A 24,567-nucleotide genomic window follows, 5' to 3' on the forward strand; every position below is an offset into this window, starting at 1 on the left:
CACACACACACACACACACACACACACACACACACACTATAAGCATAGCTCATTAAATATGGCATTGTCACTTCAAAATACTGCTCTGGCTGGAGATGTAGTTCGGTGGTAGAGCATTTGCCTAGCATGTGCAAAGACCTGGGTTTGATTCACAACACCACACACACACCACCACCACCACCACCACCACACACACACAGATTACGAAGCCCACACAACAAAGACAATTGATTGCAAATCTATTTTCCATTTTAACACTAATTACAACATGCATAAGAAAAAGTAAAAAGAAATTCACACTGATGTAACCAGTTTAACTTCACTTTTCTTTTCTTGGTTCTAAAAGGTAATTATGCTGTTCTGATAATACGAAAAACATAAGCCTAGCAGGGCATGGTGATGTACGTGTGGAACCTCATCACTCAGGAAGCCTGGGCGCTACAGCAACTCATGACGGGGGGTGGGGGGGGGTGGGGGGGGGGGAGGGGGGGGTGTTGGGGATTGGGGGTTGGGGGTTGGGGGTTGGGGTGGACACGGACAGTGGTACCTTCTCAGGTCTAGAGGTGTTAACTCACAACAGGGGTGGGGTGGGCTGTTAAGTACTTCCCCAAGGCAGTGCTCTTAGGACACAGAAGCAATCGATTCATTTTCACTCTCCCTCCCTCTCATCTTCTCTCCTTCCTTGGCCACCACTGCAGACTGAACCTAAGGTCTACCCATGCTAAGAACAGACCTTGCTAGTCTCCGAGCCAAACACTCATGCTTAAGTCCCCTCCATTCCAATACTTTGGCACATGAATTCACTTTTTTGGTTTAATTGCTGATAAAATTAGGAGTACTGCTATCCATAAAGACAGTAAACAATGTACCTAGGGTGGAAGTTTTCCATTAATACCATGGTAGACTGGAAAGTTGGACTAGGACAGACATTAAAAAATACTGGAGCCAGGCGGCGGCGGTGGCACATGCCTTTAATCCCAGCACTTGAGAGGCAGAGCCATGAGGATCTCTGTGAGTTCGAGACCAGCCTGGTCTACAGAGTGGGAGCCAGGACAGGCACCAAAACGACACAGAAAAACCCTGTCTCAAATACCTCCCCCCAAAAAAAAGAAAAGAAAAGAAAAAGAAATACTGGAAGCCAAGCGGTGGTGGTGCATGCCTTTAATTCCTGTATTCAGGAGGCAGAGGCAGACACATCTCTGCCTGGTCTACAGAGTGAGTTCAGAACTACACAGAGAAACCTTCTGTGTTGAAAAACAAAAAGAAGAAAAGAAATACTTGGAATTAGAGCCTGGAAGATGGGTCAGTGTGAAGGTGGCTACCATGCCTGACAACCTCAATTCAATCCCCAGGACCTATGTGATAGACAGAGAACCAATCTCCCAAGTTGTCCTCTGACCCCCACATATGTGCACACACAATTAATACATCTAATTTTTAGAAGAAATACTGAAATTAAAGTTTTGTTTGTTGATGCAAATGGCAGCCTGCAATCCAGTCTACAAGATATATATGAAATGTTTCTTTTACATATTACATAAAAAAGGATCATAAATGCCCAACTTTTCTTTCTACATACATTTTCTTCCTCAAGCACTACAATAGTTTAATATGGTTTATCCACTCACCCTCATGAGAGGAAGAAACCAAGGTTCAATAAGGTTCAATAAATCACTTGGTGAAGTTATTAAGCTGCATAAGCAAGCTGGCATGAATAGTTGGCACAAACAGGGAATGATTACATCTAAATTTGATCTTAAATTTCGAGGGCTTAGCAATTCCTCTTCCTCAATTCCAGCTCACATAACAAGCCAAGAAATTACCAGATGTTTGTTCTGGTTATTATTAAAGTGCATCCAACTTTGAGATTCTTGAATTGTAGAGTCACTAAGAAATAAGACAATTCACAGACCCTCAGGTGTCACCTACTACATCTCTTTATTTTAGTGTTTTCATTTTAATAATCTTTGAAAACAAGTAAAACTATTCTGGAACAACTGTAATATGTACATTGTAACTGAATTCAGCCATACAACGCTGGTGCCAAAATTTGTGACTTGTATGGGTACTTCATGAACAAATAAAGCAGAATGCACTAGAAGAGGTTGAACTCTCAGGAACCTGTTCAAGAACCAGGTGTGGTGGCAGGCACCTGTAATCTCAGCCATGGGGAGACTGAAGCATCAGACTAGGGAGTTTTCGGCTTATAGCAAGATCCTATCTCAGAACGATGAGAAAACAATCTGTGCTAGATAGAGCACAGTGGTTTATCAAGTGTTCTATGTGGACGTCATCTGTCACAGAACTTGCTAAGGACACTAACAAGACAGCAGTACCATGGCAAGCACATAAGCTAGGTTCGCTGCTAGTTCCAATTCCATTACCCGGATAACTGCTTTCAAAAGCTGCAATGTAAATTTTTTTCTTGCAATGAAAATCTTTCCAAAAAATTAACTTTGGGCCAGACATGGTGGCACACACTTTAACCCCAGCACTCTGGAAGCAGAGATAAGCAGATCTCCAGGAGTTGGGGGCCTCTACGAGAGCAACAGCGCTCTTAACTGCTGGCCATCTTTCCAGATCCCATTCTCACACATTCGGAAAAGTACAATTAAACTGTCTTTAGTGTATTCACAGTTGTGCAATTACATACACAACCAGTTTTGTCTGTGCTTGTTTTTTGGGGGTGGGGAGGGCCCAGACAGGCTCTTGCACAGCCCAGGCTGTCCTGGAACTCTCTCTGTTTCTGAGGCTGGCCTTGAACTTCTGGTCCCTCCTGCTTACATCTTCCAGTACTGAGACTGAAGGTGTGTATCACCAAGCTTGGCTAATTTTACATTTTCCCAAAAGAAATCCTGAAGTCACTACCCACTTTTAAAGTAGTCATTACTAGGAGTTTGAAGGACTTCATACACATTTCCCTGTGAGCACATAAAAAGCAATGGATAAACATTCAGACAGAGGATACCCAACATGACAAATGATACCCAATTCCCTGCCCCTTTACTCTTTTCTTTTGAATTCCAAACCTTCACTATGACTTACTTGCTGAGTAATTCCACATATATATCCCTCAGCATTTCAAACCAAACCACATCCAAAGCCAGATTATCATCTCCCCTGCCAAACCTGTTCTTCTTGAATTACCCCTTTTATTTATTGCCCAATCTTCTTTCCCACTCAGCTGCAAATTCTCTCTAGCAGTATCTCTCTTTCTCCGTATTTAAATAATCCCAGGCATTAATGACTTCCACAAGTCACTTACTCCTACTGTGATGCTGTTTAGATTTCTCAGTATCTTTCAATTATACTCCCCCCCCCCCCAACTACACTATTAACAAAAGCTTCTAACTGGTCACCTTGCCTTTAAAAGTCACCCTTTCCTCACTCAGGAGACAGAGGCAGGTGGATCTCTGTGCCTTTGAGGCCAGCCTGGTCTACAGAGCGAGTTCCAGGAGAGTCAGGGCTACACAGAGAAACCCTGTCTCAAAAATCCAAAAATAAAAAAATTACCCTTTCCAATCTATCTTTTACCAAACACTCATTATTTTTCCAAAACACAAGAATGTTTGTCACCTTCAAACTCAAAGTTTAGTATCTCAGAATAATGTTCAAATACATTACATGATGGTAAACCTCTTCACTGATATACCCCCCTCAAAGAAACTACAAATTGCAAAATTTACCCCAAATTTGACACCTACAAGGTCAAAGCTTAAATTAGAGCCTACATCTTCTGATAATACACTACGGTAACACAAAGTGTAATTTCTCAATGCCAAACACCAAGAATTGTCCGTCTTTTCCTTCTCTTCGCATATGTCACACTGGCCCCTGTGCCAACGTCTGATGTAAAAGTATGAACTCTGAATCCCATCTCAATAATATTTAACTCCCAAATGGTACCTAAGTACATTTCCGAGCCTCATGCGCAAGTGGGATAAAGTTTAATCAACGGATTGGATCCTCTTCTGAGAAACTTCGGAGGACGAGTTCAATGGGCAAAACCCACGCAGACTACGAACACTCGCTGTCCCCACACGGGCCTCAAGTGGCAGGTAGAGGAGACACCAGAGGTCCAGCCCTGGTCATCTAGGCGTCCCCTTCCAGACCAAGGAAGTGAGTGGACGCTGGCTCTGGCTGGAAGGCCGGCAGGGCACCGCTGGCAACCCTTGCCGCCAGCACAAAGGTCTCAGTGGCAGGCCCGAAGGTCCGCGGGCAGGCCCGGCTGCGGGTGCAGTCCGGAGCCTCCGCCCCGGGGACGCGCTAAGTCCGCTTCACTGGGGGCAATCTGCTCCCAAGCACCTTCCTGCAAAAACAAGCCTAGGAACCAAAACAGTGCCCCCCCAAATCCCGAGAGGGGCAGGGCCGGAGCCGCGGGGCTCCGGACCGGTCGCTCCCAGCCCGCCAGACGCCGGGGGGGAAGCCCAAGTGGGGGCGGCTTCCTTGTGCCCTTCGGGGGCAAACTCGCCTCCGGAGCCCCAAACCCCGCCGTGGGTTCCTTTCTCTCCGGGACCACCTAGCCGAGCGGGTGTGGCCAGCCCCCGCCCGGAGCTCACCTTCCAGTCCAGGGCAGCTGGCCGTCCGTCAGCCAGTCCCGAATTCCGTCCACACACACGGCGTCTTCCGGCTCCCGCCGGAAGCAGCTCCAGAGCGGGACAGGAAGTTTGGCCACCCCCCCACGAGCATACCCCCTGGCTTTCTTCTCCGCCCCGCGGGTGTTCCTCAGGTCGAGGTGCTGACCCTGCGGCAGCTGCGTGGGCCGATCTCCACCTCCGCTCACACCCGCGCTGGTCTCCGGCCGGCGAGCGGCAGCACCCCGGCCCCGCCCCCCTGCCCTCCGGGGCGCTCGGGTCCGCCAAGTCTGAAACCAGGTCAGGGCCGTCTAGCCGTGACGTCACCACCTTCCCGCCGAGGAGGGTGTGTGCGGCCGCGGCAATGAACCGGTGGGCAGCTTTCTCCGGAGCCGAGTTCTGATACAGTGAACGAGAAACAATGCTCCCGAAACACCAAAACTCTCCATGAAGAGGACCTGAAATCTTCACGGCCCAAGGAGGGACCTGCACAATCCAGCCCCGCACTGCCCACTGGACTGGGTATGAATTTAGACACGGACAGCCTTGGGGACATTGAAGAATTCCCAGAGATCTGGGATGTCCTGACTGAGAGCTATACCTGAGTTCCGAGGTGAATAATAGTACTCGATGGAACTTTTGAGTTTGACTGACTGCGTGAAATGTAAAGTCCTGGCGTGGTGGCACAGTCCTGTAATCCCAGCACCCTGGCACAGCTAGGACAGCTAGGGCTGCGTAGTGAGACTGTCAAAAACAAAGCAACCACAACAACAAACCCTCATGATGTGGTACACATAGAGTAAGGGATTAAAGATAGTGCCCGTGTGAATTAATGTTCTCTTAAGGCGTTTATTTTCATGTTTAGAGGTAAACCAGGAGCCTAAACGAGCTAGGGAGTACTAGTTTGGGTAGAAAACATTTTGGGCGTTCCGGGTGAAATGAATTCATCGGTACACAGTTGCGTGCTGGGCACGGAGGAGCAAGGCTGTAATCCTGTCTGAGGACTGCATGACAAGGACAACCGGGCTACATAGTATCCGAAGAAAACCTCGGGGTGGCAAGGAGATGTTTACTAGGAGTTAAAAGTCCTCAAGTCTAAGTAAGAATTAAAAAACAAATTTAGAGTTGGGAGTTACCAGCATATGAAGATACGAAGAAACCCCCAGAAAGAAAAACTGGTCCAGGGCAAGTATGTAGAACAAGGTTAGACCGATGCAAAACTGGATTGAATGATTACTAATACAATTTGAATATGTTTATTGCAAGTGTCACCTATAAAGTACATTGGCTGTGTAAAAAAGTGGCCATAAATCACACTCAGAAAACATCTTCAGTTTTACTTTTCCAAAAGTTGAGTTACAATTAATAAGACAAATGAGATACCTCAATATCTGGAATACTCTTGTCTACAACCCTTGGTTAATTTACTTAGTCCTATCATTTCCTGAAGCTTTTTTTACTTGGGGCTTCTTGGGAATGGGGGTTCCTATTGGGGATTAACCCCAAGGTCCCTAGAATACGGAGAAGGTCCCTAGAATACGGAGCAGTGTTCTGCCCTGATCACTCACTCACCCAACCCACTTTAATCAATGAAATTCCAAGTGATGTTTATATCTATTTGCTCTCCCAAGTGTCCCAAAGTACAGGCCTTTAACACTAGCCTCTGGAGGTAGGCAGGCAGGTGGAGATCTTCAAGTTCCAGGCCAGCCTGGGTTACATAGCAAGCTACATAACAGACTGTCACAAAAAAAAATTCCTCCAGTAAACACAAGCTTTTTTAGACTTGCTACACAGTAATTTGGCAGAACACAAATAGATCATCTTCTGGGTGCAGATCTGGTCTCTTGAGCTTCCCATCAACTCCACTGACTTCATCATCTTCTCACACTGCTCCCAACCCAACACTTCTGCTCTTCTTCCCCATAACCGTTCCACAATCTGATCCTCCCAATGCTGCCCCCAACCCTATGTACTTATACTATTCCAAGCCTCTCTTTTGGCAGGCTGGAGAGATGGCTCTGCAGTTAAGAGCACCTGCTGCTCTACCAAAGGACCTGCGTTCAAGAACACAGCACCCACATGGTGGCTCAAAATTCTCCAGTTCCAAGGGATCCAATGCCCTCTTCTGGCCTCTGCAGGCACCAGGCATGCATGTGGTGCACAGAAAGACACATTGGTACATAAAGATTTTTAAAGTCTCTCTTCCATATAAAATATAGAAAGCTCATCTCAATTCTAATATTCTCACTTTAAGAATAATGTTAAAAATTTCCCCAGGTCAACAAATGTTAACTGCTTCTGATCTTAGAATTACTAGAATGTTGACTCAGTTTTAAAAATAATTTAAAGATGTATACAGATGATCCATTAATAATCGTATTAACTATCCAGGGGTCATAAAATATTTGATACAAATATATGTAACATTAGTTTTAACAAACAAAATTAGCCAAGTATAATGAGTAACACATGCCTGGAATCCCAGCGATAATGGCAGTGAGGAACCTGAGGAGTCAGTCCAGCCTGAGCTATACTAACAGGCCCATCTCCGAAATAATTACTATTACTAGTTTATTATTATAAGAAAAATCAGGCATGCCTGTGATCCCAGCACTCAAGAGACAGGGCCAGAAGAATCACAAGTTTAAGGCCAGTGTGGACTTCATATTGAGATCCTGTTTCAAAAGTAAAATAAAAAAGGGAAAAACAGATGAAACTAACTTCAATCTATTGTAGCAATGGTTCTCAACCCTCCTAATGCTGCACCCTTTAATACAGTTCCTCATGTTGTGACCCCAACCATAAAATTATTCCACTGCTACTTCATAACTCTAATTTTGCTACTGTTATGAATCGTAATGTAAATATCTGATATGCAGGGTATCTGATATGTGACCCCAGGGGGGGTCACAACCCACAGGTTGAGAACCATTGTATTATGGTTAGCAAACACATGTTAGATATATAATTAATATATGATATTGAAGATAAAAAGGTTATGCAATTAAGAAAATATTATCACACTTAAATCAAGAATTATCTACTGTAAGATTCTTTCTTAAATGTATCTTAAGTATCTCTGTGCAAAGTAGGAAATGTAGGGTTTCCTTGACCAAGGTACACAAAGACTACAGAGAAGAATCTTCTGAAATGCAGACGATCTGCTTCCCTATGTTGCCTCCGGTCATCATGGATTGGAATGCAACTGGAAAAAAAAAAAGTAGGTTGTCTGAAAAGAGAAATGTCACTATATATTTGTTAGGCAGTCTCACATACAAAATTAGCTTGAATAATTTCTTAAGTGATTTTTCTTCCTTTTTTTTTTTGAGACAGTTTCTCTGTGCAGCCCTGGATGTCCTGAAACTCACTCTGTAGGCCAGACTAGCCTCAAACTCACAGAGATCCACCTGCCTCTGCCCCCCAAGTGCTGAGATTAAAGGCGTGTGCCACCACCACCCTGGCAAAAAATAAATCTAAAAAGAAAAATCACTGGGTCAGGTGGTAGCACACACCTTTAATCCCAGCACTCAGGAGGAAGCTGGATCTCTGTGAGTCTCTGTGAGTTCAGGGTAGCCTAGTCTACAGAGTGAGTTCCAGAAGAGCCAAGGCTATATAGAGAAACCCTGTGTGTGTGGGGAGGGGGGACACTTCCTTCCTTTCTTATTTATTTATACATACATTTATTTATTTATGTATTTATTATTTATTCATTCATACATACATTTATTTATTTATTATTTACTTATACATACATACTTATCTACCAAGCACCCATGTGGTGACTCACAATCAGTCCTGTTCCTAGTACCAGCTGTAGGGGATCCAACACTCCTCTGAACTCTGTGAACACTAAGCATGCATGTAGTGTACATACATGTATGCAGGCAAGACACACACACAAAAGATTTAGTTTATTTGTACGAGTGTTTTGCCTGCATGTATGTAAGTGTACAACATGTATGTGGTGTCAATAGGGAAACAGAAGGAAACTCTCATAGTGTATGCATGTAATCCCAGCATTCTGGAGCTAAGGCCAGAGGATCATGAGTTTAAGGCCATCTGGAATATACAGACTCAAAAACACCCAAAAAGAGTAGGGTAGGAGAGAGCACACACTTGCCTCCCTCAGATACACTGTATCTTAGAAACTTGGGGAAACATTCCATCTGCACACTAAGCTTGTAAGTTGGGGACCTGCCCCAACCTGGCCTCAAGAGTTAATGTGTTTTGGAATGTGAGAGAAGAAAGAGAGGGAAAAAAGAGGAGATCAAGTTTCAAACAAATGCAAACAACAGATACAAGTAGAATACAAAGCAATCCAATTACATTCTGAAGACTATTGTTGGGCTGGGTATAGCTCATCTGGTAAATTGCATACAAGAGGTTCTGGGCTAAACCCCCAGCACTTCATAAACCAGGACTGTGGTTTTTACCTGTGGATCCTGGGGCAAGAAGATCAGAGTTCAGGATCAACCTAGCCTTGACTGCATGACACCTGGCCTCAAAAAGGCTGAAAACCAACAAAAACCCTACTGCTATTTAAACTGGAAATAGGGGCTGGAGAGATGGCTCAGCGGTTAAGAGCATGGGCTGTTATCCCAGAGGTCCTGAGTTCAATTCCCAGCAACCACATGGTCGCTCACAAACATCTGTAATGAGATCTGGTGCTCTCTTCTGGCCTGCAGCATACCTGCAGAAGAACACTGTGTGTATAATAAATAAATCTTTAAAAAAATAAATAAATAAACTGGAAATATCTAACTAGTATCCATAGAAAGGTACAGAATCTGAAGAGTAAAGGCAAATAAATATGGGGCTAAAATGTCAGCAAAACAATTTTAAATAATTCAAAACTTTAGAAACTTTAGTTTTATTGAGTAAATACAGTAAATACTTGTTAAGCCAAATGAGTAAAATTTACATTGATACAAAATACTGGTTTGGAAATATATTAAATTTTTTTTTGAAAAAGGAAAAAAATGAGTTTGATTTAGCCTTTTTATAAATGAAAGTCTATGTTAGGCCAAAAACAAAAACAAAAATAGAATTTAGAAATTTGATTAATCTTATGTCTGAGAAACTGTTGCCAAATATTTGTTTGTGACACTGTAAAGATGTGTCTTTGCCAAGGCACCTTCTGATTAGTTTCATAAAGAGCTGAATGGCCAAGAGCTAGGCAGGAAGAGGTTAGGCGGGACTTCTGGAGGCAGAGAAGACTCTGGGAAGAAGAAGGGTGGAGTTGCCAGGCAAGTGGAGAGGGAACAAGACGTGCAAGACAAAAGAGGTAACACCACGTGACAGAACACAGATTAATATAGATGGGTTAATTTAAGTTTAAGAGCTAGTTGAGACAAACCTCAGCTAAAGGCAAAATATTTCATAATAAGTCTCTGTGTCTTTATTTGGGACTGGAGGCAGAAAAGAAAGTCTGTCTACAAGAAACATTTGATCTGAAAAGTTACCTAAAGCCTATAAAGCTTTCATAGTCCTTATATTTTTATAAACTGTCTAAGAAACCAAAGATATATATATATATAATATATGAAATGTGCAAACTGCCTCTTGATATACTTTGAATATGAAATGTCTCGAACAAACTCCCTCAGTTTTAAGTGCTTGGTCCTCAGCTAGTGGTACTATTTTAGGAGGTTCTGGAAACTTTATGAAGTGGAACTTAGCTAGAGAAAGTAGGTCAGTAGAGTTGGGCCCTTCCTCTTCCTGTCTTCTTCTCTGTTTCCTGTCCACCATGATGTGAAAACTACCTTCATGTACTCCAGTACCAGGATGATCTGCCCTACCCAAGTGCATGGGGCCAAGTGACCATGACCTGAGCTCTAAAATCATGAGCAAAATAATTCCTCCCTAAAATTTGGTTTCAGGTATTTTATCACAGTGATGAAAAAGTAACTAATACACATATTAAAGATCACTAACCAAGTGAGTTCCAGGAAAGGCGCAAAGCTACACAGAGAAACCCTGTCTCGAAAAACCAAAAAAAAAAAAAAAAAAAAAAGATCACTAAAGTGAACTCTTATGGTGTTTGATTTCAATATATAAGGAAACCTACATATATAGGGACAGTTTCACAGAAATAATATTTATTTGTTTGTTTATTTATTTGTTTGTTCATTTATTGTTTTTTTTTTTTTTTTGAGACAAGGTTTCTCTGTGTGTAGCCTTGGCTGTTCTGCAACTCAATTCATAGACCAGGCTAGCCTCAAACTCAGAGATCCACCTGCCTCTACCTCTGGAGCGCTGAGATTAAAGGCATGCACCATCACCGCCGGGCTTATTTTATTTATTTTTATTTTTATTTTTATTTATTTTTGAGACCGTCTCCTTAGCTGAGAACGACCTTAAATTGATAGTACTGCCTCTACTGTCTGAGTTCTGGGTTACAGTGGTTGCTAATATACATGTTTTGTACACGGCTTCATTCATGGCAGACAAGCACTCTACCAACCAGCCTACATCCAAAGCCCCAGCAATAAATTATTACAAGAAAATAAGATGGGTGTGGTGGCAAATGCCTGTAATTCCAGCACTTGGGAGGGCAGGAATTTAAGGTCAGCCTCAGCTACCAATCAAATTCAAAGCCCACCAGGGCTACATAAGACCCAGTCTCAGAAAAGCTCTGCTCTACCCCCTTCCCTCCAAAAAAAGAGAAAAAACAAAACAAAACAAGGGAAAGAAGCTATAGTTCCGTCTTAGAGGCCGTGCCTAGCATGCACAAGGCTCCAGGGTCAGTTCTCCATCACTGCATGAACAAAAGCACAGTCTTTCAGTGTCAGTTAACAGAGGTCCTCAGTGTCTCCACAAAGGAGAAGGGGGGGGGGGGTGGCTTGGGTTTAGCACAGTGGTAATGTGTGCTTAACATGAAAGAGGCCATAGGTTCATTCTCTAGAACACCTGAAAAGTAGCATTAAAAGAAAAATCAATACATGCATTTAGCACATGCATAGAATAAATCTTTATTCATCTTACCTCCCATGTTTTCCAATCCATTTATCACGCTCTCTTTGATCTGTGAATCAAAATAGCTAGATTTAGGGTTAATGGTTTCTACAAAAGGAAGCAATACGATTTACAACTTTGTATACAGTAGAAAAATGGGTAGCCTCCATTTTTCAATAAAATCCTAATCCTATATTCCTGTTGTCTGATTGTTAAAAATTCTTTTTTTAGCCGGGCAGTGGTGGCGCATGCCTTTAATCCCAGCACTCGGGAGGCAGAGCTAGGTGGATCTCTGTGAGTTCGAGGCCAGCCTGGGCTACCAAGTGAGTTCCAGGAAAGGCGCAAAGCTACACAGAGAAACCCTGTCTCGAAAAACAAAAACAAAAACAAATTCTTTTTTTACATTTTATTTGTTTTTATGGGTAAATGTACATGTCATAACATGCATGTAGAAATCAGAGGACACCTGGTACTCATTCTGTAGACCTCAAATGCAGAGCTCAGACTGCCTCTTCCTCCCTACTGCTGGGTTTGAAGGCATAAACTTCCATGCCCAGCTCAGTTCTTTCTACTTTTCTACCACATGGGTTCTGGGGATCAAACTCAGTTCATCCACTAGTGTCCACACTCAGTAAGCCATCTCACTGCTACCCCAACCCCATCTAGTCTTAAACAAACTGTACAGGCTACATAGCTGACAATGACCTTGAATTTATGATCCTCTCCTGCCCCCACCTCCCAAGTACTGTGATGATAGGCCTGTGCCAGTTTTTTTTATTCTGCTGGGGTAGACTAGGCTTCATGGAGGCTAAGCCAGTACTCTACCAAGTTACACACTCAGTCCATATCCACTCTTTGGAAAAAAATTATCTAAGTGTACACATATACAAGTTTGCCTATCTTTTTTAGGTTTCAAGAACATCTTATATGGATCCCAGATTAATAACTTCTAATTTCAGACAGTGGTGGCACATGCTCTTAATCCCAGTACTCGGGCAGCAGGGGCAGGCGGATCTCTGAGTTTGAGGCCAGTCTGGTCTACAGAGCGAGTTCCAGGACAGCTAAGGCTACATACATAGAGAAATTCTGTCTTGGGGGGGGGGGGGGACCAAAAACTTCTAATTTTGCCCAATCAGAATAACCACAAAGGAAATGAGTATTAAAAGGGCATTTACTGAAATCTATAAAAATCATAAGAAAATAGGTTATATGAAACCAAAATAATATAAATATATTACTGAACTACTGAGTTTACAATTGTTTTGTGCTTTCTAAAATGCAGTAACGACTCATTCTAGTTATATAAAATTCAACAAATTCCCATTTAAAAAAAAAAAAAAAGAATATCCAAAGAACATTCTGGCATGTGCTTATATGACTTTTAAGAAAGAACAATTTTGGGACTGGAGAGATGGCTCATCAGTTAAGAGCACTGTCTGCTCTTCTAGAGGACCCAGGTTCAATTCCCAGCTCACAACTGCCTGTAACTCCAGTTTCAGGTGATCTGACACCTTTACACAGACATACATTCAGATAAAATACAAATGCACATGAAATAAAAAAAATAAGTTATTGGGGAAAAAAAGAAAGCACAATTTCTCAGGCCAGGGAGATGGATCAGTGGTTAAGAGCACTGGCTATTCTTTCAGAGGACCCAGGTTCAATTCCCAGCACCCAGACGGCAGCTCACAACCATTTGTAACTCCAGTTCCAGGATATCTGACACCCTCTTCTGGCCTCTGTACGAACCAGGGCAAGCAAGTGGTAAATAAACATTCCTGTAAACAAAATATCCATGCATATAAAAATAATGTAAAATGAAAAAAGAAATCAGATTTCTAAGTACAATTCCACAAATATTTGTCAAATTAATGAACATTAAAAATTTAGATTTCGCCGGGCGGTGGTGGCGCACACCTTTAATCCCAGCACTCGGGAGGCAGAGCCAGGCGGATCTCTGTGAGTTCGAGGCCAGCCTGCGCTACCTAGTGAGTTCCAGGAGAGGCGCAAAGCTACACAGAGAAACCCTGTCTCAAAAAACCAAAAAAAAAAAAAAAAAAAAAAAAAAAAAAAAAAATTTAGATTTCAAGCCGGGCGGTGGTGGCGCACGCCTTTAATCCCAGCACTCGGGAGGCAGAGCCAGGCGGATCTCTGTGAGTTCGAGGCCAGCCTGGGCTACCAAGTGAGTTCCAGGAAAGGCGCAAAGCTACACAGAGAAACCCTGTCTCGAAAAACCAAAAAAAAAAAAAAAAAGATTTAGATTTCAGGAGAAATATCTATTGACTTTATGAATAATTCATGGAAAGTAAAGCTTATTAATTGTTTAAAAGATTTATTTTTATTTTATGTGTGTTTTGCCTGCATGCATGTATGTATGTACATGTATGTACAAGTATGCACCACTGTGTGCCTAGTACCCTGGGAGGCCAGAAGAGGTTACTGGATCCCCTGGAACTGGAGTTATGGACAACTTGTAGCAGCCAGGTAGGTGCTAGGAACCAAATCCAGGTCCTCTGCAAAAGTAGTAAGTGCTCTTAACCACTGAGCAGCCTCTACAGTCCTGAGCTTAATAAAGTATTGCATAAAAGTAATAAAAGAGTTTCTCACTCAGCAGATTATGGTCATCTGGGAGAAAATTTTATTCAAAGATTAACTTTTTAAACTATGTGTCAATGTGTGTCTCTGTGGGAGTATGTGCACGTGAGTGCAGCTGCTTAGGCGGTCCAGAGAGGGTCACAGAGCCCCTGGAGCTGCAGTTACCATCAATGGTGAGCAGCCTGACATACACGCTGGAGAACAAACCTGGGTCCTCTGCAAGAGCAATGTGCTCTTAACCACTGAGCCAATTCTCTAGCCTATATTTTGTAGGAATTTTTTGTAATGAAACAAATGTTTGCTATAGTAAAATCAAATAAAATAAAAGTATGCCTAATGGCAGAAAAAAAACATACTTTTTTTGTTTGTTTGTTTTTGTTTTTTCAAGACAGGGTTTCTCTGTAGCTTTGTGCCTTTCCTGGATCTCGCTTTGTAGCCCAGGCTGGCCTCGAACTCACAGAGATCCGCCTGCCTCTGCCTCCCGAGTGCTGGGATTAAAGGCGTGTGCCATCACCGCCCGGCCAGAAAAAAACATACTTTTATAATTAATAGAAATTTGGACTGGGGATGTGGCTCTGTTGATAGAGTACTTGGTTTGTTTTGGGTTCAAGCCCAGCGCCACATAAATTGGGCATGATAAAGAGCCTGCCTATAATCCTAGCACTAGTGAGGCAGAAGTAGGAGGCAAGGGGTTCAAGATCATTTTCAGCTACTTGCCAAGTGCAACCAGCCTGAAACCAGCCTGAACCACATGAGACCTGCTTTCAAAAAGCAAAAAAGGCTTTACCTTTAGCTTGCCCTCTTTAAACCACTGACTCAGCTGCAGAAGTCCCGGCTGAAATTTATCTCTGTAATTTAACACGGTAAATCTCTCTCTGTAAGCAGAGAATGAAAGGATGATTAGACAATATTTCAAGAGGGAGAACCTGAGGGGGTGGTGGCACATGCCTTTAATCACGGCACTTGGGAAGCAGGGGCAGGCAGATCCTTCTCCCATTTCTCAGGTAATGGTATATCCTTCTGAGGTCTTTGATGTAGTTGAAGACTATATAGTTATAATTCCCTTAGTTATGATAAAAGGTAAGTTAGATATGAAACCTTAGACTCACAAATATAGGATAGATAGGATATCTTCTTTAATCCTGCCAAATATAAATAAGACTAGATATTGTAACTGTAATTCTTGCTTGATAATTGTTTTGTTATATGTAATTTTACTATGTTAAAGTTAAAATCTTCCTTTTGAAAAAAAACAGAAAAGGGGAAGTGCTGTAGGATGTCCTGTATGCTGTAAATATATGTTGCTATGATTGATTGATAAATAAAACGCTGATTAGCCAGTAGCCAGACAGGAAGTATAGTGTAGGCAGGACAAGAAGGAGGAGAATTCAGGGAGGTGGAAGGCTGAGGCAGGAAGATGCAGCCAGCCACCACGGGGAGAAGCATGATGTAAGATACTGGTAGCCATGAGCCACATGGCAAGGTATAGATTTATAAAAATGGGTTAATTTAAGATATAAGAACAGATAGCAAGCAGCCTGCCACAGCCATACAGTTTATAAGTAATACAAGTCTTAAGTCTCTGTGTGTTTACTTGGGGGATGCGAGTGGGAGAGATTTGTCCTGACCGTGGGCCAGGCAGGACTAGGAAAACTTCAACTACATCTCTGTGAGTTCAAGGTCAATCTGGTCTACAGAGTGAGTTCCAGGACAGCCAGGGCTACACAGAGAAACCCTGTCTTGAAAAAATAAAAATCGCCGGGCGGTGGTGGCACACGCCTTTAATCCCAGCACTTGGGGGGAAGAGCCAGGCGGATCTCTGTGAGTTCGAGGCCAGCCTGGGCTACCAAGTGAGTTCCAGGACAGGCACCAAAACTACACAGAGAAACCCTGTCTCGAAAAACCAAAAAAGAAAAAATAAAAATCAAAACGAAACAAAAAAAACAAATCAAATCTTTCAAAATGGTAATACTTGTTAGTCTTTAAATTAGCACATAACCATACTGAGTCTGGTCAGATATAGTTTTAGGTGTAGTTAAGGGGTAAGTACTCTACTTAGATTGTTATATCTGCTTATCATCTACAACCCTATTTGGCAACAGCATTTTGATTTTTCCTTTGTGGATAACATTCTTTCCCTACCCTCACATGATCTCATCCAGTCAAAGCCAGAAGTATCAGTTTTCTGAGAACCAGTAACCAAAATTTAAATATTGAACCTCCTTGAATATATACTTTTCCATTTTATTTAATAAGGAAAAACTATAAATGAATACAATTCACATCTATGAAATTTAACTCCCAGCCCCTGTGATAGTAGCAGTAAGGGCAAAGGTGAAGAACACACCTTGTGATGTTTCTTTCCTTCTGGATTGCTTCTACAGCAGGGGACAGTGGAGGAGGATAAGGCACATCTTTATTGTACTGAGAAATTTGACCACATAGGATGATGTGGCTGTTCTGATTCATCTGTATAGAGAAACACTGATGATTACACCCTTAAGACACCTTTCTTATATTTATGACTACAACAATAAAAGCCTATTTAACCACCACACTTAAACCTTTATTGCTGATTAGTTTCATTTATTTTGAAGATTTACGTATTTAAAAGTCTTTTACATTTTTTATTTGTGTGTGCCTCTGTGTGTACACGCGAGTGCGTGCACCTACATGAATTTTATGTTCACTACATAAATGCAGGTGCCTGTGGAAGCCAGAAGAGGGCCTCAGATCCCCCTAGAACTGGAGTTACAGATGGTTTTGAGCTGCTGATGTGTGTGTGTGTGTTAGGATCCAAACTCTGTCCTCCACAAGAGCAGTAAGTACTCTCTTAAGTGCTGAGCCATCTTTCCAGCACCTACAAGTTTTATTAAGTTCACTATGAAGGAATGTAGAATAAAAGTTTGGTAATCACCAAAAGAATTATATTAGTTGCCACTGATCTTGCTGCTTTATTGTAGTATATTATTTTTTTAAAGCTTAATTTTATTATTTTTAACTATGTGTATATTGTGGGTCTGTATATAGATACTGTAACAGGTCCCCAGACCTTAGTAGGCCCTGAGACCTTACCACAACTGACTCAATGATGTAAGTATCATTCAGGATGTAAAACTCAGCACTTTGACAGCACCACCTGCCAAAACAAAGGCCTAATCCATCAAAGTCCACAGTTCTGGGAAAGTGTCTAAATGTACTAACTTTGCTTTTTGGCTTCTGTAGTTCCGCTTATGACTAACTGTTCTTGTTAACTGAAGTGGATTTTGTGCTTAAAAGCTCACCCTGAGAAAGGCTCAGGGCTACACTGGGATCTGAACACTGGACAGCTAATAAAGACTTTCTACTGGCTTAAACCCACGTCCAAGTTGTCTTCTCTGGTGGCTACCCCTCAGCAGAAACATGCATGTATAAGTGTGGGTGCCTGATGAGGCCAGAAGGGTCATTTCTCCCTGGAGCTTGATATACAGCTGGTTTGAGCTGCCTGACATAGAATCAAACTCAGGTCCTCTGCAAGAGCAGTACACACTCTCATTCACTGAACCATCTCTCCAGCCCAGTAATATATTTCTTTTTATTTCAATAATATAATCTCAACTGCAAGTAATTTTACATATAGTCAAGACCTATTTATTCTTATTATCAGTCGTATTTTACTACATTGCCAATAAAAATACGTACCATCTACAACCTATGAAAACCATCTACCTACCCAACTCAGAGGTTATGGCTGCAAAGTAATTGGTAGATGGTGAGTTACAGGTCAGAATCTCACTATTTCAAAAGGGCAAATCTTAATTTTTCACAAAAGTAAATTGAAGGTGAAAATATATTGCTAGGCAGGAACTGAAATTCAGAACACCAATGTGCAATCAATTCAAAGTAAGTATCAAGATCTTTTGTATAACTTAAATACAATAATCATGTTATTTGTCAAAAAGAACACTACAATTTTATAGCTCCCCTCAGTATCAAGCAAAGATATATCACACAATAAATAAAATATAGTGTCACATTTGTAACAGAAACAAATCGGCAAACCACCTGACTTATCACTGTATCACTGATGTCCCCTCCAACATTGTCGAAGTAAACATCCACTCCAGCTGGGCATGATTCTCGGAGCTGCTCCGCTACATTTCCTGTTTTATAATTCACTGCAGCGTCAAACCCCAGTTCTGAAGTCAGAAAGAGGCATTTCTCATGTGTTCCACAAATTCCCACCACTCTGGAACAGCCAAGCAGGCGGCCAATCTAGGGAGGAATGTTTTGAAAATTAAATGGCTTTATATTCTCACAAACATAAAAATGTCAAAGTACACAAGATATTGCAAGTAGAAGAGAGTATTTGTCCTGGCTAATTTTTATGTCAATTTGATATAAGCAAGCATCATCTGAGAAGAGGGAACTTCAATTGAGGAAATGCCTCCATAAAATCTGTAGACAAGCCTGTAAGGGCATTTCTTTAGTGTCTGAAGTGGGAGGGTCCAGCCCATTGGGTGCTACCCCTGGGCTAGTGGACCTGGAGTCATGATGTTTCATAATACATCAATATTAACTCTACAACAGTATTCATCACAATTTAGGTTTGATTACAGTGCTTTTAACTAAAGCATTTAAAGCATGATGGCGCACACCTTTGATCCCAGAACTCAGGAGGCAGAGACAAGTGTATCTCTGAGTTCAAGCCCCACCTACATAGAGAGACCCTGTCTCAAAAAAAAAAATAATGAAATAGGGAGAGAAAAAAATTAAAGCCAAAGAGACTAAAAGCAGATAATGTGATGCTTAAAAATAAATAAATAAATAAATAAATGAAATGTAGTTTAAATTCACAACTTTAATGTAATTAAAAAATCAGACCCAAAATATCACTCTTAAAATTCAATAATTTTCAGGGCTGTGGAGAACACAGATGATAGCTAGAATACATTATTCTGTTTCCCATGCTGTAAAAGCTACTGTATCAGTTACTTTCTGCTGCTGTGATAAGACACCACAACCAAACGCAATTTAAGAGAGAAAGAGATTATTGGGTTTCCGTTCCCCGAGGGCAGGGAGGCACGGAGCGAGCAGTGGGCATGGTGGGGGAGCAGGAAACAGAGATCACATCTCAGGTACAAGCAGGAAGAAGAAAGAGCAAACTAGACGTAGGATGAGGCCATGGCCTCTCAAAGCTTGCCCGCAGTGATAGACAGACTTCCTCCAGCAAGGCTCACCACCTCCCCAAACTCACTGGGCAGTGAGTGTTCAAATAATGGAGACTATGGGGCCATTTCTCACTCAAACCACCACAGCTACCATGCTGTCTAATCCTGACAGCCAACTTGACTAGATCTAGAATCATCACCATGAAAGCAAACCTCTGGGCATGTCCATGATGACTTACCTAGGTTAGATTAACTGAAAAGGGAAGACCCACTGAATGTGGTGGTACCATTCCACGGGCCTGGTACCACACTGAGTACACAGGAGACAGCAAGCTGAGTGCAAGCATTCGCTGCTTTCTGCTTCTCGAGTGTTGATGCAATGTGACCAGCTGCCTGGAGCTCCTACTATCATGACGTCCCTGCCATAATGCACCATACCCTGGAACTGGGTACCAAATAAAACCCTCCTTCCTTGGGTCGCCTTTGCCAGGCATTTCATCCCAGCCAAGAGATAACTAACTAATATAGCTATTACCTATAAAACACTGAACTTTGTACAGTTCTTTCTACATTTATTACATACTTACAATTCAGTAAATGCTTTCTGCACTATTATTATCTCAGCACTTGGAAGGTGGAGGTAGGAGGAATAGGAATTCAAGGCCAGCCTAAGCTACATAGTAAGTCTGGGCCAGTCAGGGAGACAAGTGACTCCGTTTCAAAATATACATAAATAAATAACCTTCTTGTGGAAGAAGAATTCTTATTTATTTCTTTAAAATAAGAGTTTGATTTTACGTTGTTGTTTAGTGCAGGCAACTGAACATAGAGCTCCGTGCATGCCTAGCAAGGGTTCAAACCTCTGAACCACAACCCAACACCCTTCTTTGTCATTTTTGTAAAGATGTATTTATTTGTGTTTGGCTGCATGTATGTATGTGCATTATGTGAATGTCTGGTGCCCGATAAGCCAGAAGGCAGAGCCGGGTACCCTGAACTGGAGTTATAGAGAGTTCTAAGCCACTCTATGGTGCTGAGAACTGAACCTGGGCTCTCTGCAAGTACAGCGAGTGCTCTGAACCACTGAGCCATCTCTCTAACCCTGCTTGTTTGTCTTTTAAGTCAAGGAGTTACAGACAGATCTCTATGGTTTTCACCCCTATATGGATGACAGAACTACTCTAACATTTGCTACATCTATTCCAGTTAACAGAGAAAGAGACACAAAAACATGTTTTGTTTTGTTTTTTCACATTGTTATCAACAGAATCAAACAGGTAATAAGACCATTTCTGCCAACAATGTGCAAAATAATGACATAGTAAAAATTTAAAATAAGAGGTCTGGAGGGATGGCTCAGTGGTTAAAAGCACTCAGTACTCTTATAGAAGGCCTGGGTTTGGTTTGAAACACCAATATCAGGAGGCTCATAACCACCTGTAACTCCAGTCCCAAGGGATATGACACACGAACATACATGCATGTGCTCACACAAACACATCAAACAAAAATAACGAATCTTTTCTTAATTAAGATCGAACTTATCCTTGACCATTTCATGTATGTATATCCTGTAGTTTGGTCACAGTCAGCCACATTCCCTTTCTCTCCCATTCCTCTGGAATCCCTCCTTCATCACATCAGGTCCCTTCTACTTTTATGTCTTGAAAAAAATAACCATTATGTTTAATCAGTGTTGCTTGCATGTTCTTGGGTGTGTGGTTATTTGCTGGATTATGGGCAACTTATAAACGGCTAACCCTAAAATTAATTACTTTTTGTGACAAACTTTTATATACTCCAGGCTGGGCCTGAACTCACTAAGTAGCAGAGGATGACCTTGAACTTCTGATCTTCCTGCTCTGCTTCGGAAGTGCTGAGATTACAGCTGTGTGTCACCACACCTAGGTGTTTTATGTGGTACCAGGGATCAAACCTGGAGCTTCATGCATGTTGGGCGAGTACTCTACCAACTGAGCTACGTCACCTGCCCTCGATTTTATTTTGTAAATTATATGCATGTACTCTGTGACCTGTTTATGCCTTCTATTTTAAAAAGTTAAGTAATTTTTGGAAACTTTACCTGGCCAGCCAAAGATCCGCAGGCCCCTGCTGCTCCACTGACAACCATTGTCTGATTAGACCCCGCAGATATGTGACCTTTTTCCTGGACCCCAATCAAGGAAGTCAAACCAGGCATACCCACAGCTCCAAGAAAATATGAAAGATGTTCGTCCACAAGTTGTGGGTCTACCTGAAACGAAAGGCGGACATTTTAAACAATACTGACATTACAGTTTTATGCTAAGAAGTTAGAGTTATAGACTGGATAGTATTCCACACCCAACTTCACATGCTCAATCTCTATATCCCTATAAGTATCAAGATCAAGACCTTTAAGGTAATATTTGCGGCTAAATGAGGTCATAAAGTTGGGGACCTAATCCAATACATGTATGTCCTTAGAAGAAGGAACAGATGCAGCACTCCTCACTGCCTGGAAGGTTACTGGATGACACAGCAAGAACACATTTCCTGCTGGGCCATGGTGGGGCAGGCCTTTAACCCCAGCACTCAGGAGGTAGAGGCAGGTGGACCTCTGTGAGTTCAAGGCCAGCCTGGTCTACAGAGTGGGTTCCAGGACAGCCAGGACTATTACACAGAGAAACTCTATCTCAAAAAACAACAACAACAAAGTATTTTTCTGCAAGCTAAGAGAGACCTGACCAGAAACTGAATTTTCCAGAACTCAATCTTGGGTTTTAACCTTTAGAATAGGAAGTGAGTCCCCACTGGTTAAGCCGCCCAGATTGTGTGGTGTGTTTCGTAGTCCACAGGAGACTCTTCTTAGTCTTGTTATAATTCTAGCCCATTTGTACACAGTAAAAACAGTGAGGGTTAAGGGGATGGCTCCTCAGTAAAGCTCTTGCCTTGCAGTCATGAGCATCTGAGTTTGACCCCTGAACCCTTTATAAACACTGCACTCCCAACCCTGGCAGAGAGCAGAATGACTCCCTGTGCTCACTGGCCATCCAATCTGGCTCAACTTCAAGCGGTGTCAGAGGAGGCTAGACAGCGCTCCTGAAGATGACACCCAAAGTTGTCCTCCAACTCCACATGTGCATGAACCCCGATGTGCACCCATATACTCACACACAGACAATCTATATGAATGAAGAGGAAAAAGGAAAAAGCAATCCAAAATTCTCTTCAGATTAATAAAATCAACTTTAACAATTCTCACATAAACTAAGGTTGTTTTTTTTGTTGTTGTTGTTAATTCCCAATGTTTTTTCTCAATAGAGAAAAAATGTTTAAATAGTGAAACACAGGCAAAGTCAGAAGGTTCTTAAATCTCTGAGCAATTACAAAATAAACATTTACCTAATTTCCAACTCGTTTGAACAGAGACACTACATGGGTAAATGAGTTGCTCCCTGAAGCCATAGATTATGAAATTAAAATCCCAGCCCATGGGTGGGCTACTTCCCTTCCAATTGTTGGTAACAGAGGCTTCAAAACAATAATGGTAATTGTCACGGCTGTTGGTTGCCTACCAGAACCAGGTGGTAAGATCTTAACTACCTGCTCAGGTGGCAAGCCACAGAGACATCACATTGTAACTGAGCTAGAAGTCCCCTCTCTGCCGGCTGGTCCTCACAGTGCTGGAGGTGCCCTGTCAACTGCTGGGGAAGAAATGTCATCAACAGTCTTACTCAGCTGTGGACTCTGTATGCAACACCACCAATCTGCTAGGCGAAATGTGCCCATTGGTACAACAGGAGCAAGTACGTCCAGATAACCAGCTACTTTCTGAGCAGATGTGAGGTCCAGTTCTGAAGAAGGAGTTCACATCAGGATCTGTAAACCTGGACAGAGCCTGTGGCCAGGGGATCACAGCCCTAATGGAGAAGCTATCGCATTTGCTCTGCTAAATGGACAAGAGGTGCCTGTCAGATTGCTTTCTAAATAACGTCTCTGCCCACAGACTAATGTGGCTGTCAGTTCTGGTCAGTGGGGGCTCTTTCTGCAGTGGGCAGCAGTGATAGCCTAGACTCACAGTTGGTCAAAGTGCTGAGAACAAGTGACTGTTGAAGCTGAGCCACAAGAGACCTCTGTACCACCCACCCACTCTAAAGGTGAGAGAACATGGAAGGAGAGGGAACAGAAAGAATGTGAGAGCCGCCGGGCGGTGGTGGCGCACGCCTTTAATCCCAGCACTCGGGAGGCAGAGCCAGGCGGATCTCTGTGAGTTCGAGGCCAGCCTGGGCTACCAAGTGAGTTCCAGGAGAGGCGCAAAGCTACACAGAGGAACCCTGTCTCGAAAAACCAAAAAAAAAAAAAAAAAAAAAAAAAAAAAAATGTGAGAGCCATATGAAGGGGTGACATTTTGTGGAGACGTGTCTTCAAGGTACAGCATGGCCATTATAGTCCAACTCAGGGCAGCTATGATTATCTACTAAAAACCTGCACAAGACTGAGCCCAGTAACATCATTTCATGGGAGGTAGGAGCTCACAAGAACCATTCTCTGGGGGGCTGGAGAGATGGCTCAGCAGTTCAAAGAACTGGCTGCTCTTCTAGAAGACCAGAATTTGATTCTTAGTAGCCGCACAGTGGCTTACAACCATCTGTAACTCCAGTTCTAGGGGACTCTGACGTTCTCTTCTGGCCTCCTCCAGTATCAAGCATACAATCAGTGCATAGCCATAGATGCAGGCAAAACATCCACACACAAAAAGATTGTTTTTGCTTTTTTGGTTTCTCTGTATAGCTTTGGAGCCTGTCCTGGAACTAAAAGAGATCTGCCTGCCTCTGCCTTCCCAGTGCTGGGATTAAAGGCGTTTGATTTCAAGGACAGCCTGGTCTACCTAGTGACAGGTCAGCCAGGGCTATGTAGAGGGCCCTTGTCAAGAAAAGAAACTGGAGTATAAAGAAATAAGATATAGTCGGGAGGTGGTGGCACTCGTCTTGGATCCCAGCACTGGAGAGGCAGAGGCAGGTGGGTCTGTGAGTTCAAAAGAAATAAGGAATCTTCCCTATGATACATCATTTTAGTTCAAATTAAATGAAGTTGCAAGGTTTTGTAGGTCAAAACAAGTACTGGTCATTTTCCATGGCTCCATGACTGAAATCTGGATTTCTGACATTAGATGAATTTTAATCATGAAGTAAATATATTCCTCATGTAGCTAGAGTTTCTTAGTAAACTGTAGCATATATAGGGGGATTTCTAGTTCTTAGCATTAAATATTTTTATGCTTATAGTTCAGCTTTATATTACACATTTGATTT

The 24,567-nt window shown here is 42.3% G+C and overlaps 2 protein-coding genes across 9 annotated transcripts in view; both read right to left on the minus strand.

Annotated features, from left to right (window-relative positions):
- Znf410 (zinc finger protein 410) overlaps positions 1 to 5,704 on the minus strand; it is a 31,567-nt gene extending 25,863 nt beyond the window's left edge. Inside the window, 1 exon segment of the mRNA XM_052739317.1 lies at positions 4,560 to 5,704. The gene's annotated coding sequence lies outside the window, so the exon portion shown is untranslated.
- A 110-nt stretch (positions 5,705 to 5,814) lies between these two features.
- The window catches only part of Ptgr2 (prostaglandin reductase 2), a 30,107-nt gene continuing 11,354 nt past the window's right edge, over positions 5,815 to 24,567 (minus strand). For all 8 annotated transcript variants that reach the window (XM_052739318.1, XM_052739323.1, XM_052739321.1 and 5 more), the window contains 6 exons: positions 21,357 to 21,527; positions 18,168 to 18,377; positions 16,471 to 16,592; positions 14,911 to 14,998; positions 11,559 to 11,598; positions 5,815 to 7,779 (listed from right to left, as the gene is read on the minus strand). In XM_052739318.1, the coding sequence (XP_052595278.1) occupies positions 7,703 to 7,779; positions 11,559 to 11,598; positions 14,911 to 14,998; positions 16,471 to 16,592; positions 18,168 to 18,377; positions 21,357 to 21,527 (708 nt within the window). In that variant the 3' untranslated portion in view covers positions 5,815 to 7,702. The remainder of the gene's footprint in view (positions 7,780 to 11,558; positions 11,599 to 14,910; positions 14,999 to 16,470; positions 16,593 to 18,167; positions 18,378 to 21,356; positions 21,528 to 24,567) is intronic.

The sequence above is a fragment of the Peromyscus californicus genome, unplaced genomic scaffold (genome assembly GCF_007827085.1).
Source record: "Peromyscus californicus insignis strain IS unplaced genomic scaffold, ASM782708v3 Scaffold_15__1_contigs__length_86483966, whole genome shotgun sequence".
Classification (NCBI taxonomy): Eukaryota; Metazoa; Chordata; class Mammalia; order Rodentia; family Cricetidae; genus Peromyscus; species Peromyscus californicus.